The sequence below is a fragment of the Thalassophryne amazonica genome, chromosome 2 (assembly GCF_902500255.1).
Source record: "Thalassophryne amazonica chromosome 2, fThaAma1.1, whole genome shotgun sequence".
In the NCBI taxonomy this organism is placed as follows: domain Eukaryota; kingdom Metazoa; phylum Chordata; class Actinopteri; order Batrachoidiformes; family Batrachoididae; genus Thalassophryne; species Thalassophryne amazonica.
Genome location: NC_047104.1, coordinates 53866823 through 53882271, shown reverse-complemented (window position 1 = coordinate 53882271; position 15449 = coordinate 53866823). Strand labels below are relative to the sequence as shown.

Sequence of the window (15449 nt, the reverse complement as noted above, 5' to 3'; positions counted from 1 at the left end):
AACCCTATAGCTTCAGGGGGCTCTGCCATTTGCCCCCCGCCGGGGGGCCCCTGCACCCTCTTCCATGAGCAGCGATCATGTAATTTACCCGGCACTAAAATGGTTCTAGCTAGAACCCTGCATTAAACATCTGTATTGAGCTGAGAGTGGACATATTCATGAATCATACTGAGACCAGCTTACAGTTTAGCTCACCTAATGCTACCTGTAGAGCTTTTATTTACACAGAAGAGAGTGAACTATATATATATATATATATATATATATAGAGAGAGAGAGAGAGAGAGAGAGATTTTGGGGGGGGGTTGCTATCAAAACACTGGCTGGTTAGATAAATCTCAGCTGCTTGTTTATTTTTTTTAATGAGGAGCTTGTGTCCATATGGCTTTGGGCGCTGTGGGTTCCATAGAAAGTTCCCTATTGTTTCTTGCCTAGGAGTGCCGAATCCAGAGATTATCTGATATGTGACAAGTCAGGCAAATGGGGACATGCAGTCAGCAGGCTTTGCTGACGTCTGCGGTTTCACTCCCTGGACCTGGAATGTGACTGTCAGGGTGGGTGGGGTGCTCACTAGCTTTGTCAACGGGATAACAGGAATGGAAACTGGGGATCATTGGAGAATCAGTCTAGCGTTCGACTTAAGAATGCAATAAATGTAATTTTAAAGGGTATAGCACTCAACAACTGTTTCTGTGTAAACATATGGTGGCATAGTGGCATCCTGTGCAGAGAATGAAGCAACACTCCCTCTGTCAAGGCTGTGAAAACTCCACGGATCTGAGGAATTCTGCAGATTTCATCATTGTTAGTGTTGTACTCTGTAATTGTTATCATCACTGAGTTTTGCTTATCGCAAGGTGTTTCCTTTTTTATATGACAATGTGCAAATTTTATAAGTCCACGGACACTGATCTGTGTTACAGATACAAATCTGTGTCCTCGGATCTGCAGAACTTCGTGGAAGAAAATGTCACTCCAAGCGTAGCTGTTGCGACAGTTGTCGTAAAGCGGGACTGGTTACTGCGGCGACACTGTGTGGCTCCTGTAAGACACTTAAGCTTAAACGTAGCATGTGGACATCGCAAAATTTTAGAGCTCTCAAGTTTTTAAAAGAATTTTGGAGCAACATCAGACAGAGGGAGGATGGTGATAAAGACGGTTTGAAAATGTTTGACAAGGACAAGAATCTGTGGAATTGTCGCTGGCTTCATGAACACACCTGAAAGATAAAAGAAACGGGAAACGCGAACTGTGCCATCAGGAAACACAGTAAGAATTTTTCTCTCCCTGGAAAATAAACATTGTGCTGTTCAAACAGGATTTTAGACAAGATTATGTAATTTTTTTTTTTTTTTTTTATTAATCTATACTTTCTTTCATTGGTAAAAAGACATTGTGGCTTTGAATGGATTTACATGAATTTGTACAAGCATGTACAGTAATGTTCAGAATAATAGTATAGTAATAGTGCTATGTGACTATAAAGATTAATCCAGGTTTTGAGTATATTTCTTATTGTTACATGGAAACAAGGGACCAGTAGATTTAGTAGATTCTCACAAATCCAACAAGACCAAGCATTCATGATATGCACACTCTTAAGGCTATGAAATTGGGCTATTAACAAAAAAAAAAAAAGTAGAAAAGGGTGTGTTCACAATAATAGTAGCTTCTGCTGTTGACGCTACAAACTCAAAACTGTTATGTTCAAAATGCTTTTTAGCAATCCTGTGAATCACTAAACTAGTATTTAGTTGTATAACCACAGTTTTTCATGATTTCTTCACATCTGCGAGGCATTCATTTTGTTGGTTTGGAACCAAGATTTTGCTCATTTACTAGTGTGCTTGGGGTCATTGTCTTGTTGAAACACCTATTTCGAGGGCATGTCCTCTTCAGCATAAGCCAACATGACCTCTTCAAGTATTTTGACATATCCAGACTGATCCATGATACCTGATACCTGGTATGCGATATATAGGCCCAACACCGTAGTAGGAGAAACATTCCCATATCATGATGCTTGCATCACCATGCTTCACTGTCTTCACTGTGAACTGTGGCTTGAAGTCAGAGTTTGGGGGTCATCTCACAAACTGTATGTGGCTCTTGGACCCAAAAAGAACAATTTTACTCTCATCAGTCCAAAAAATATTCCTCCATTTCTCTTTAGGCCAGTTGATGTGTTCACTGGCAAATTGTAACCTCTTCTGCACATCTTTTATTTAACAGAGGGACTTTGTGGGGGATTCTTGCAAATAAATTAGCTTCACACAGGTGTCTTCTAACTGTCACAGTACTTACAGGTAACTCCAGACTGTCTTTGATCATCCTGGAGCTGATCAGTCGGTGAGCCTTTGCCATTCTGGTTATTCTTCTATCATTTTGATGGTTGTTTTCCGTTTTCTTCCATGCGTCTCTGGGTTTTTTGTCCATTTTAAAGCATTGGAGATCATTGTAGATGAACAGCCTATAATTTTTTGCACCTGCGTATAAGTTTTCCCCTCTCCAATCAACTTTTTAATCAAACTACGCTGTTCTTCTAAACAATGTCTTGAACGTCCCATTTTCCTCAGGCTTTCAAAGAGAAAAGCATGTTCAACCGGTGCTGGCTTCATCCTTAAATAGGGGACACCTGATTCACACCTGTTTGTTCCACAAAATTGACGAACTCACTGACTGAATGCCACATGACTTTTATTGTGAACACCCCCTTTTCTACTTTTTTTACTAATAGCCCAATTTCATAGCCTTACGAGTGTGCATATCATGAATGCTTGGTCTTGTTGGATTTGTGAGCATCTACTGAATCTACTGGTACCTTGTTTCCCATGTAACAATAAGAAATATAATCAAAACATGGATTAATCTTTTTAGTCACATAGCACTACTATTATTCTGAACACTACTGTAAATGAGGTTTTATTAATGTAGACTTTTTTCCATGGGTAAAAAAAGACACTGGATGAACAGCATTCACGCTGTCAGCGTGGCTGCCAGTTGATGTGATTAGCAGAGTTCATTGGCACAACACAAAATGTCAGTACACCGGGAACAAAGTGTTTTACAGAAATACATTTATCAGTTCAGTTTTCTCTATGAAATAGTTTGTCAACCCACTTGTCATGAAGCAGTGCCTCGTATAACCTCGCAAGCACACACAGTGGAGTCAAAGGGACAGCTAGCCGCAACACAACATTTTTATTGGTAATAAAAAAATAAAATTAATACTTGTCACAGTTCAGTGTTAGATTAAACTGGTTTAAGTGTTGAAGCGATGTAATTCAGTTCATATTCATGTCATACTAAGAATGAGTTCTTCTTCTGTGTTTTGTTGCCACAATAGCTCAGTGTCATACTGACTTCTACTGGTCAAATAATTTGAAGCACAATACAATAATATTATGATTAAAAGTTATGCCCCCTCCCATCTTTCCCTGGTCCTACAGTGGGTACCCCCTCAGACTCAACTTATTACTGTTTCCACAAAGCAGTCTGGGTCAGTACAGCACGCTATTTTGTGCGTTTCCACATCCAGATTTAGGAATGGAATGAAATTAAACTAAATTGAGAAAATGTTAAATTACACCGTGTGAACTCCATATAGAGGGGCAAGACTGCACAACAGCTCACTCACTCTTGATGTGCATGTCGACATCTACATCTAAAAACCAAAGGGTATTGTTGGCTGTGGAAGCGCAAGTGAGACCTTACTGTTCTGACCCGGACCATACCGTGCCATATCGATCCGGCCTGCTCGGTGGAAACAAGGCTTTTGAGCCACGAAAAATCTTGTCTTTGTGTGTTGTAATCTAAGCTTTTCCGTTCCTTGTTTTGATAGCCAGAATAACTATGCATCCACATTTATTGCATGCTGGTCCATCTCTGTAACACTCCTCATTTTTCAAAGAAAAAAAAACCTGTAGTAATTGACCACCCACTTAGCACTGTGCATTCAAGATAACAGATAGTCGCAACTTTCCAGAAAATCCTCCCCCAGAGAAACCACATTCAGAGACTATAAAAAGCCTCCAGTTATGAATGTGGTTGGACTACAATCAACAAATAACTTTCATTTTTGAGAGAAGCCATTGTTTTGGTTGAGATGCTGGTACGCATATGTTAAGTGAGACAAAACCAGTGTCCAAATTGGGACTGATGTTAATGTGAAGCAGAGATGGAGAGACAGTTATCCATTAAAAAAGAAACAGTGTAGAGAGAGTGTCTGTCGCGGATATCGCAAATCTGCACTTTAGCTTCTTAGATGTTCTTCACTGTGTTCTTCACACTTTTTTGCAGTTTATCTTACAGCTTTATTAAAAAATTAATGAAATTCTTTTTTTCCTCCTCAAAATTCTTCACATAATACCCCATTATGACAATGTGAAAAAAGTTTTTTTTGTGAATTTTTCAAATTTATTAAAAACAAAAAAATAAGAAGTCACATGTATTTAAGTGTTCACACAAAAAATTGAGCTCAGGTGTATCCCATTTCCACTGATCATCCTTGAGATGTTTCTACAGCTTAATAGGAGTCCAGCTGTCCCTCTGATATGTTCATTCCTAATCTTGTCCATTCTTGTCACTCCCAAAGAGAATCTCAACATCTTCAGCTCTGCCACCTCCAGCTCTGCCTCCTGTCTTTTTGTTAGTGCCACCGTCTCTAAGCCGTACAACATAGCTGGTCTCACTACTGTTTTGTAAACTTTCCCCTTCACTCTTGCTGATATTCTTCGGTCACAAATCACTCCTGCCACCTTTCTCCACCCACTCCACCCTGCCTGCACTCTCTTCTTCACCTCTCTACCACACTCTCCATTACTTTGAACAGTTGACCCCAAATATTTAAACTCATCTACTTTCACCACTTCTACTCCTTGTAACTGCACTATTCCACTGGGCTCCCTCTCATTCACACACATGTACTCAGTCTTGCTTCTACTGACTTTCATTCCCCTTCTCTCCAAAGCATATCTCCACTTCTCCAGACTAGACTCAACTTGCTCTCTACTCTCACTACAGATCACAATGTCATCTGCAAACATCATAGTCCATGGGGACTCCTGTCTGATCTCATCCATCAACCTGTCAATCACCACTGCAAACAAGAAAGGACTCAGAGCTGATCCTTGGTGTAATCCCACCTCCACCTTGAATGAGTCTGTCATTCTGACTGCGCATCTCACCGCTGTCACACTATTCTTGTACATGTCCTGCACTACCCTAACATACTTCTCTGCCACTCCAGACTTCCTCATACAATACCACAGCTCTTCTCTTGGCACCCTGTCATAAGCTTTTTCTAAGTCCACAAACACACAATGTAACTCTTTCTGTCCTTCTCTGTACTTTTCCAACAGTATTCTCAGATCAAACATTGCATCTGTGCTCTTTCTCGGCATGAAACTATATTGCTGCTCACAGATCTTCACCTGTTTTCTAAGCCTAGCTTCTACTACTCTTTCCCATAACTTCATGCTGTGGCTGATCAGCTTTATGCCTCTGTAGTTACTGCAGCTGTGCACATCACCCTTGTTCTTGAAAATAGGAACCAGCACACTTAGTCTCCACTCCTCGGGCATCCTCTCACTTTCTAAGATTTTATTAAACAATCTGGTTAGAAACTCTACTGCCATCTCTCCTAGACATTTCCATGCCTCCACTGGAATGTCATCTGGACCAACTGCCTTTCCACTCTTCATCCTCTTCATAGCAGCCCTCACTTCTTCCTTGCTAATCTCTTGTACTTCCTGATTTACTCTCACCACATCATCCAGCCTTTTCTCTCGCTCATTTTCTTTATTCATCAGCTCTTCAAAATATTCCCTCCACCTTCTCAGCACACACTCCTCACTTGTCAGCACATTACCATGTGCATATTTTACCACCCTAACCTGCTGCACATCCTTTCCAGCTCTGTCCCTTTGTCTGGCCAATCAGTACAAGTCCTTTTCTCCTTCCTTACTATTCAACTTCTTGTACAGCTCGCAATATGCCTTTTCCTTTGCTTTTGCCACTTCTCTTTTCGCCTTACACCGCATCTCCTTGTACTCCTGTCTACTTTCTTCATCTCTCCGACTATCCCAAAACTTTTTCGCCAACCTCTTTCTCCTTATGCTTTCCTGGACCTCTTCATTCCACCACCAAGTCTCCTTGTCTTCCTTCCACTGTCCAGATGTCATACCCAGTACTGCCCTAGCTGTCTCCCTCACCACATCTGCAGTACTTTTCCAGTTGTCCAAAATTGCTTCCCCTCCAGCCAGTGCTTCTCTCACCTGCTCACTAAATTTCACACAACAGTCTTCCTCCTTCAGCTTCCACCATCTGATCCTTTGTTGAGCTCTCACTCTCTTCTTCTTCTTTACCTCTAAAGTCATCCTACAAACAACCATCCTATGCTGTCTAGTGACACTCTCTCCTGCTACCAACTTACAGTCTGTGATTTCTTTTAGCTTGCATCTCCTATAAAGAATGTAGTCCACCTGTGTGCACCTTCCTCCACTCTTATATGTTACCCTGTGCTCCTCCCTTTTCTTAAAGTAGGTATTCACCACAGCCATTTCCATCCTTTTTGCAAAATCAACTACCATCTGTCCTTCCCCATTCCTATCCTTGATACCATATCTACCAATTACTTCCTCATCACCTCTGTTCCCTTCACCAACATGCCCATTGAGGTCTGCTCCTATCACCACTCTTTCATGCTTGGGCACACTCTCCACCACCTCATCTAACACACTCCAGAAATCTTCTTTCTCCTTAATCTCACAACCTACCTGTGGGGCATATGCACTGATGATATTCATCATCACCCCTTCAATTTCCAACTTCACACTCATCACCCTGTCAAACACTCGCTTAACCTCCAACACACTTTTAACATACTCTTCCTTTAAAATGACCCCAACACCATTTCTCTTCCTGTCCTCACCGTGGTACAACAACTTGTACCCACCGCCGATGCTCCTGCTCTTACTTCCCTTCCACTTGGTCTCTTGCACACACAATATGTCTACCTTTCTCCTCTCCATCATATCAGCTAGCTCTCTCCCTTTACCAGTCATACTACCAACATTCAAAGTCCCCACTCTCATTTCCACCCTTCTAGTTTTCTTCTTCTCCCGCTGTTCGTGGCAACGTTTTCCTCCTCTTCTTCATCGTCTTCGCCCAGCAGTAGCCCGATTTCCACCGGCACCCTGTTGGGCAATAACACCGGTGGCGGATGTTGTTAACCCGGGCCGCGACCGATCCGGTATGGGAATTCGATGCTGAGTCTGCATAGTTGGGTTGGCTTGTTTTACGCCGGATGCCCTTCCTGACGAAACCCTCCTCATTTATCCGGGCTTGGGACCGGCACTCAGAATGTACTGGCTGCACACCCCATGTGGCTGAGTTAAGGACTCTCAGACCATGAGAAACAAAATTCTGTGGTCTGATGAGACAAAGATTGAACTCTTTGGCGTGAATGCCAGGCGTCATGTTTGGAGGAAACCAGGCACCATCCCAGCAGTGAAGCATGGTGGTGGCAGCATCATGTTGTGGTGATGTCCTTCAGCTGCAGGAACTGGGAGACTAGTCGGAATTGAGGGAAAGATGACTGCAGCAATGTACAGAGACATCCTGGATGGAAACCTGTTCCATTGCGCTCTTGACCTCAGACTGGGGCAACTGTTCATCTTTTACCAGGACAATGACTCTAAGCACACAGCTAAGATATCAAAGGCGTGACTTCAGGACAACTCTATGAATGTCCTTGAGTGACCCAGCCAGAGCCCAGACCTGAAACCAATTGAACGTCTCTGGAAAGATCTGAAAATGGCTGTGCACCGACACTCTCCATCCAACCTGATGGAGCTTAATTGGTGCTGCAAAGAGGAATGAGCAAGACTGCCCAAAGATAGATGAGCCAAAGCTTGTGGCAACATATTTAAGAAGACTTGAGGCTGTGATTGCTGTCAAAGTTGCATCAACAAAGTATTGAGCAAAGGGTATGTACATGTGATTTCTTTGTTTTTTATTTGTAATGAATTTGCAAAAATAAAAAATTTTATGTTGTCATTATGGGATGTTGTGAGTAGAATTTTTAGACAAAAAAATGTGGAAAAAGTGAAGCGCTGTGAATACTTTCCGGATGCACTGTGTATTACCTTGCATGCAAAATTTTGACGCTGTGTTCAAATTCAGAGGACCAAACTCAAGGCCCACCCCCCCATATTAGCCTGGCATAATATGGAACCCATCAGCTCACATTTCATATCTCTAGTTTTTGTCAGTGCAAGTAATGTAGTTACTGCTTAATCATGTAAATAATTTGAAGCTAAAATTGCTCTTCTGTTTTTTTTGTTTGTTTTTTTTTTCTGTTTCTGTTTTCCATTTCTTCTATTTGTTAATAAATCCTTGTCAATTTGTAAAAGCCTTGTAACTGTTAGAATGGCCTAAGCAGTGGGTCACCCCTCTTAATCGGATCTGCTTGAGCTTTCTTATCTTTTATATTTTCTTATCACCAGAGGGAGTTTTTTCCTTACTGCTGTCACCTGTGTGCTTGCTCAGGGGCATTGGTAAGGTTAGACCTTACTCATGTGAAGTGCCTTTGAGGCAACACTGCTGTAATTTGGTGCTGTACAATTAAAATAAATTGAACTGAATTGAAAAATGTGGTATGGCACGTAAAGAGAGTAGATGGGAACTGTGGTATATTCAGTGAGGGTTTTGTGTATGTTGCTATTGACATTCTTGGCATACTTGGTCTGGAATGTCTGAAGTTCTTGTTGCGCCTCCATGTCCCACATCTCTCTTTCACACATGCATACACATACATGAACAAATGCTCGTAAGGAGCATGATGAAGCGCGTTGCTGACAGGTGACAGAAGCAGCAGTTGCTCCTGGGCAATCCAGGAGAGTTCGGGCATTCAAGACTTAATTTATCAGAGCCACAAGTCCACAGTGGTCATTACAGCAGTCGACAGACCAGCCAATAGCACTGCACTTTTTCCTCATCATATCACAGATTAGATGCCAGTGTTTGGTTACAGCTTGCAGAACGAGTGAAATACTGTATGCAAGGGGAACTTTTATGATCAAATATACAGTAAATTTCAGATTATGCGTTAAATTTTAATGTCTTTATTAAAATGTATAAACCAGATACGGAATCTGAGGACAACGTGTTGAGTCTCTGCTCCAGTTTTAATGTGTTTACACCAAAACTGTCTACACTTGATAAGATTGAGTTTTCCTTTTGTATTTGGAACCTATGTTTAGTAGCAAAAAGGACACCCAAAGCGATGTTGCTGAGAATTAGCAACAAGAATTGTTTTCCAGTGATGTATTTAGCTTATCCCGTGTGCTTACATTGTGGAACTGTTTATTCCGGTGTCGCAGACCAAATGGTCCCCCTGTAGAATTGGTCCGCCCTGCCTTCACTGTGCATGCTTCATTTGGGACCACAGCAGCACATCTGAGCTGGAGTCTCTTCACCAAAAGCGATCAAAGGGAAAAATGTGATTATTAACCATCAGATGACAAGGTAAAACCTCTTAAATCATTCTAAAGTCAGTTTTAAGCAGAAACGAGGCCTTTTTAAGCAGAAACAAGGCGATAATCAGTGAGTCACGACTGACACTTTGAAATGACGGAGGCACAGTGAATGCAGCAGCAGCAGCTCCTCTGGCTGCGGCACTCTGATTGCTTCCTCCATCTTTTATGATGAAATAATGCTGAATTTATGTGGAAATGATTGTTGTACAAAAGCTTCAGATATCTGTCGCTGAGATAGATAATGACTTGAGTGCAGTTTTAATCAGAAGCGAGATGATAATCAGTGAACCGCAGCTAACTCACAGAAATGACGCATGCGCAGTGAAGGCATGGCAGACCAGTTTTTTAGGGGGACCGTTCGGTCATCCACATCGGGACTGTTGTAATCATAGACTGTATACTTAACAAAGCCTGCATGATGTTACCAGTTGGTTTTCTATAGAGACCTGGGTAATATTGTGTTTTTTGAGACTGCATGGTAGTTCTCTTAACTGTTTAGACACTAAAAGTTATGAGCCTTGTATTTTCTCAGTAATTAAATATCAAGTTTACCTAATTGATGAAGCTCCTGACAGATGCTAAAAGTGCTAAAACCGTTAGCATAGAACATTAAATCCAATGAGAGAGCCACTCAGTATGAACACTGCAACAGAGATGTCTTAGTTGCTTCATTAGGACGCTTCACCATACAATAAGCCATATTATTCCTGGTGTTTGTAATAAAATACTCCAAATCAACAGACAGTCTGCACAACCAGTTGCATCGAGCGGGCACTAAAGTAAAGATAAGAGGCAGAGACACAGGGCTCAGCTGCTGTCACTCAAGGTGACCATACCCCCAAATTTAGAGGACTTTATGGCCTACAATGTCTTAAACTAAGATGTTAGAGAAAAAAAAATCCCCCCCCCCCTTTTTTTTTTTTTTTTTTTTTTTGAACAGTTATGGAAGAGGAAATATCTGTGGAAACCAAAACTGCTTTTTCTACCTGGATGTAAACATGTTTATTTCTGCTATAAATTTTGGCGGCCAGTCAAGGAACTGCACTTCTGCATAGGCTTCATTTCACGCGGCCTCAGGTTGCCACTTGGTTATAATGTTCAAAGTACATAACTGATTGATTCAAATTGTTTTTGTACTGAGGGTAAAGTTGAACCCAAAAACATCTCAAATTTGGCCTAGGTTAAAAAAATGTTATTTTTGAAAAGTTAATTATAAATTGTAGTCCTGAAATGCTTACAAGCTTTGCACCTGACAAGGCATGACTTGCTAGTACTGTTGACTGAAGCAAACATTATTTTAATTTAATTTATTTAATCTTTATTTAACCAGGTTAGTCACATTGAGATCAAGATCTTTTTTGCGAGGGAGACCTGGACAAATCTAAAGTGTCCAATTCACCTAACCTTCATGTCTTTAAATATGGGATGAAACCAGAGCACTTGGCGAAAACCCACACAAACACAGGGAGAAGATGCAAACTCCACACAGAAAAGCCACAGGTGGGAATCGAACCCATGACCTTCTTGCTGTGAGGCAACAGTGCTAACCACTAAGGCACTGTGTTATGCCCAAGAGTTCAGTGCTGAATTTTCCAAAGCAGTGCCTCAGGGTGGCAGCTCGTATGTGTCCCAGCGGGAAGCTGGCATGCTGCTGAGCGCAAGTCAGCAAACGCTGGTTATACTCATGCCAGTTTTGAACATGGTTTCATATTTTAGGGGGTTTGATGTGTCTCCCAGCCACCTTGCAGTTGACATGAGGCATTGCAGTGCAGGGTCGGCACAAGCCCAGAAACAATTACGGTGCAACATCAAGCACAGCAACAGAAGGTTGCTTGTTCAAGACCGGCTGTTTTCTATGTGATGTAGATTTGCATCAGGAAGGACATCCAGGCAGTGTAAAACTTGTGCCAAATAAACATGCAGATATATCTCAGAATAGTTTTGGGATAAATCAAACCAGTCTCTAATCTGATTAACAGTAATTTTTTAATCTGCAGAGAGCTTGTTCACTGCCAGGCCCCAAATTGGGTATTCAGTGTTTAAAATATTAACTTGATCGATGTCCATATATTTCAGGACCTTACTGCATGGGTCTGTCCCGTGAAATGCCATTATCTAATGTTGACTGCTAATTTTAAAATTGGATCTGTTCTGGAAAAGAATATGAAGAGTCCCTTAACATCCACAATTCTGTAGAGAATTTGCTCACCAGAATTGAATAAAACTGCAGCACTGCCTTTTTCCACTAAAAGGCTTTACATTGTAGCATTTAACATCATTATGTCTTCACACAAATTATCACAGAGAAGGCTTTGCCCAAGCATACCAGACAGAGTATGACGTGCCAGTGTCCCACAGCTCTGCCGCTTCACAGTTTGTGGAGACTGTGCTGGCTACGATGTGTGATCGTGCATCACAGAACCTAATGTCTCCCCTGTGACTCACCCACTCCACCTTCTCAGCCTTGACTGCTCAGGTTTCATCTCCTGCCAGAGCAAGACCACATGATGAGTGCAGAGAGTCTTCTACGTACATTCTATCCACAGTCTGGCTTTGTAATAGCTCAGGATATTATCACAGATGTGTACAGTTTAGTAATTCACATTAATTGATGAAGTACAGTGTGCAGGTCCCTGCGGTGTTATGTCATGTTGGAATCAGTGTTGCATAAAAATGTAAGATTTTTGTTTGCAATACATTATTGCAGCATTGATTTTGTAACGTTACAGAAAACAAAAATAACATCTAGAAGTTTATTAGAATTCAGGTTGCTATGTGCATTTAGTATTACAGAAATGTGGTCAACAGTCTGCTCAGTCTTTGGAAATGGGGTCTGTCTGTTCTGCACAATCAGCGTTTGTGTTTGGCGCAAGGCTTTTGTCATGACTGCTGGGTTTTTGTTTTGTTTTTTCTGTGCAGGGTCCTGCTCAGGGTCAGAATGCTCTACTATCTGAAACAAGAAGTTATAGGAAACCAGGCCCAGAAAGTACTCAGCGGCGCAGACTGCAGGTGAGTCGGACTTTGATGGACATACCCTAATAAAACAAATACTTTATTCATATATATATGTGTGTGTGTGTGTGTGTGTGTGTGTGTGTGTGTGTGTGTGTGTGTGTGTGTGTGTGTGTGTGTGTGTGAATTTCATCTCTTTTTCTAACTTTGGTTGTAAAACGGGATAATTGCTTACAACATAGTTTGGTCATTGCTGGAGTATTTTTCTGCAAACTGCATATGTGAGATTTTGGGGAGATGGATGAATGAAACAGTTTTGTTGTTCCCCCTGTGCATGTAGAAACTGCACATCCTTTTTGTTTTGTTTTCTATAAATAAACTGAATGTGGCAATTTTGTGGCAACCTGTTGAGGGAGGATAAGGCAAATAAAGGAGAAGATCTTGAGCTCCACCTGCTGGTCATAATTGACATATTTTCCTCTCTTTTTGATGGTACTTGTGGTATGGTGTGTGATGGTGCTTTTGAGGATTATTGATCAGAGCCAGATTAAAAGAAGGTACTTTGCAAAATTATGAAAACCTTTTATTTGTTTGTATATATGAACAGAACACACATGTACAGGAATATATCAGAAACTGAATCTTGCATTTGTCAACTCTTAACAGCATGTTTGTGAAATAGGGAATATTACAGATTAAGGGTTGTGACAAAGGCAACATTTCACCGTATATGTGAACAGCCTCCTTTGACAATTGTGGTCACAATGAACAAACTGCTTATCATCTACGATCCTAAAGGAATTTTACAAGAGTGCGACACAAAACAGCCTCTTGTTCCAAGTTTTAAAGTGTTATCCTGCCATATGACTTTTAACACAGTGCCTCACAGTCCTGGTGGCCAAGACCCTAAAGTGCTGCAGCTTTCAATCCTGGAACATGAAAATCATGCGTGTGTGGGGGGGGGCTCAAAGAGCATCTACAGATTTGAGTTTTTGGGGCAACATTTATTTGAACAGTTTTCACATCGTGACCAGTCGCACGATGCTGTAATACAGAACATGTGCATAAACATGACATGGATTCAGAATGCCAGTAAGTGTGTGAAATAAAATCCTGCCGTCATATTTATGTGAATGTGCTTGTCTTCTGCAGTGAGGTAAAGATCTGGGTGCCAGAGCCTGACCATTCTGAGCTGCCAGCGTTGTGGTGGGACGTAGTCTCTGACAAGTGTCTGCTTCTGGGTGTCTACAAACATGGTATTCACCCGCACCAAAACAGAAAACGACACACTTCATCTAACCTCACATTATATTGATGAACGAGTGTGGAACAATTCCAGCATTTTGTTAATGTAAATGTTTTAAAAAGTATCACAATTGATTTTAACATAACTTCTATGATTCTGGGAAATCCTCCACCTCTTGGTCTATATCTGAATCTCCATGAATTTTTCTGTCGTGTTGTTTTGTTGTGTGTTCACAGGTTATGAGAAGTACAACACTATTCGCGCCGACCCTACACTGTGCTTTCTAGAGCGAGCAGGGCGACCAGATGAGAAAGCCATCGCCGCTGAGCAGAGAGGCAATGATTTCATGGATGGGTAAGTACACAAGCCCAGTCCTGGATAAGGTATTTATCTTTCTTTTCAGCTTAGTTGTGAACTTGAAGCACAACAGAACCTAAATTTTTTGATAGGTTTTCATGTTGTCGTATTGTTCATATTCTGTACATTAGAAACATGTTTGTGCTTATAGGTAACAGCTTTCTAAACATTTAAAAAATGATTCGTCATGCAAAGTGTAAGCAGTTTAGAATAAACTGGATTTTTTCCCCCCATCTATCTATCTATAAAGTAAGATGCATTTGTGTGTGTGTGTGTGTGTGTGTGTGTGTGTGTGTGTGTGTGTGTGTGTGTGTGTGTGTGTGTGTGTGTGTGTGTGTGTGTGTGTGTGTGTGTGTGTGTGTGTGTGTGTTTTGCTCACACATTTCTCTGTCAGATTGGCCTCAGCTTTTGGATATGGCTTGTGCATGACATGATGATGTGCATCCTTTATTATGAAAATGTTTAGGATTGTTTTCAAAACCTTTATTTTGAAAACTTTATTTTGATTAAAATTGCAACATTAGTACCGTATTTTCCGGACTATAAGTCGCACTTTTTTACATGTTTTGGCCGGGGGTGCGACCTATACTCCGGTGCGACTTATAAATGAAAAATATACCGGTAGGATCTCAATTAATTTACTGTAACAAAACAATTTTACGTGACAGAGTCGATCTATGTTTTAAAATGGCCACCAGAAAAGGAAATGCAATGCATCATGGACACTGTAGTATGGCGGCCGTCCTATAAGTCACGCTGGTCGCGATAACCAATCAGAGAACATAACGTTGGACGCGTATTCCTCACCTCACCCACAGCGTGTGAAGCTGACGAATACGGTGCTTGCTGTTATTCCGGCATGGCGAACAAAACAGCTTCAACCCTTGGATATCAGTGTGAGCAGAGTGTTTAAGTTGACGCTGAGAGCTGCGTGGGAGCACCGGGTGAGCGACGGCGGAGGATTAGTGTGTGCACTTGGAAGGAGCTGGCGTCGAAGATTGTGAATAGCGTTTGAAGCAGACGAACATGGTGTTTATTCCGGGACGGCTAACAAAACAGCTTCAACCCTTGGATATCAGTGTGAGCAGAGTTGACGCTGAGAGCTGCATGGGAGCACTGAGCGACGGCGGAGGATTAGCGTCTGCACTTGGAAGGAGCTGGATTGACAACGCTGGGTGGTCATGAGCTGCGCAGGTAGGTGCTGCATGGTTCGGCTCGCAATGTGGTCCGCAAAATACAAACATATCTGTAGGTAAATGCAGCTCACGAGAGGGCACTCAAGGCTTGTGTGACTGTTCCTGCGACTTCTGACTACCATAGAAAAATAAAAATTTCAACGTTACTGATAACTTAAC

General features: G+C 41.6%; 1 protein-coding gene across 7 annotated transcripts in view; it reads left to right on the top strand.

Annotated features, from left to right (window-relative positions):
* Positions 1-15449, top strand: part of chd9 (chromodomain helicase DNA binding protein 9) — a 260945-nt gene that overhangs the window by 224702 nt on the left and 20794 nt on the right. For all 7 annotated transcript variants that reach the window (XM_034186197.1, XM_034186214.1, XM_034186205.1 and 4 more), the window contains 3 exons: positions 12459-12548; positions 13644-13747; positions 13974-14091. In XM_034186197.1, the coding sequence (XP_034042088.1) occupies positions 12459-12548; positions 13644-13747; positions 13974-14091 (312 nt within the window). The remainder of the gene's footprint in view (positions 1-12458; positions 12549-13643; positions 13748-13973; positions 14092-15449) is intronic.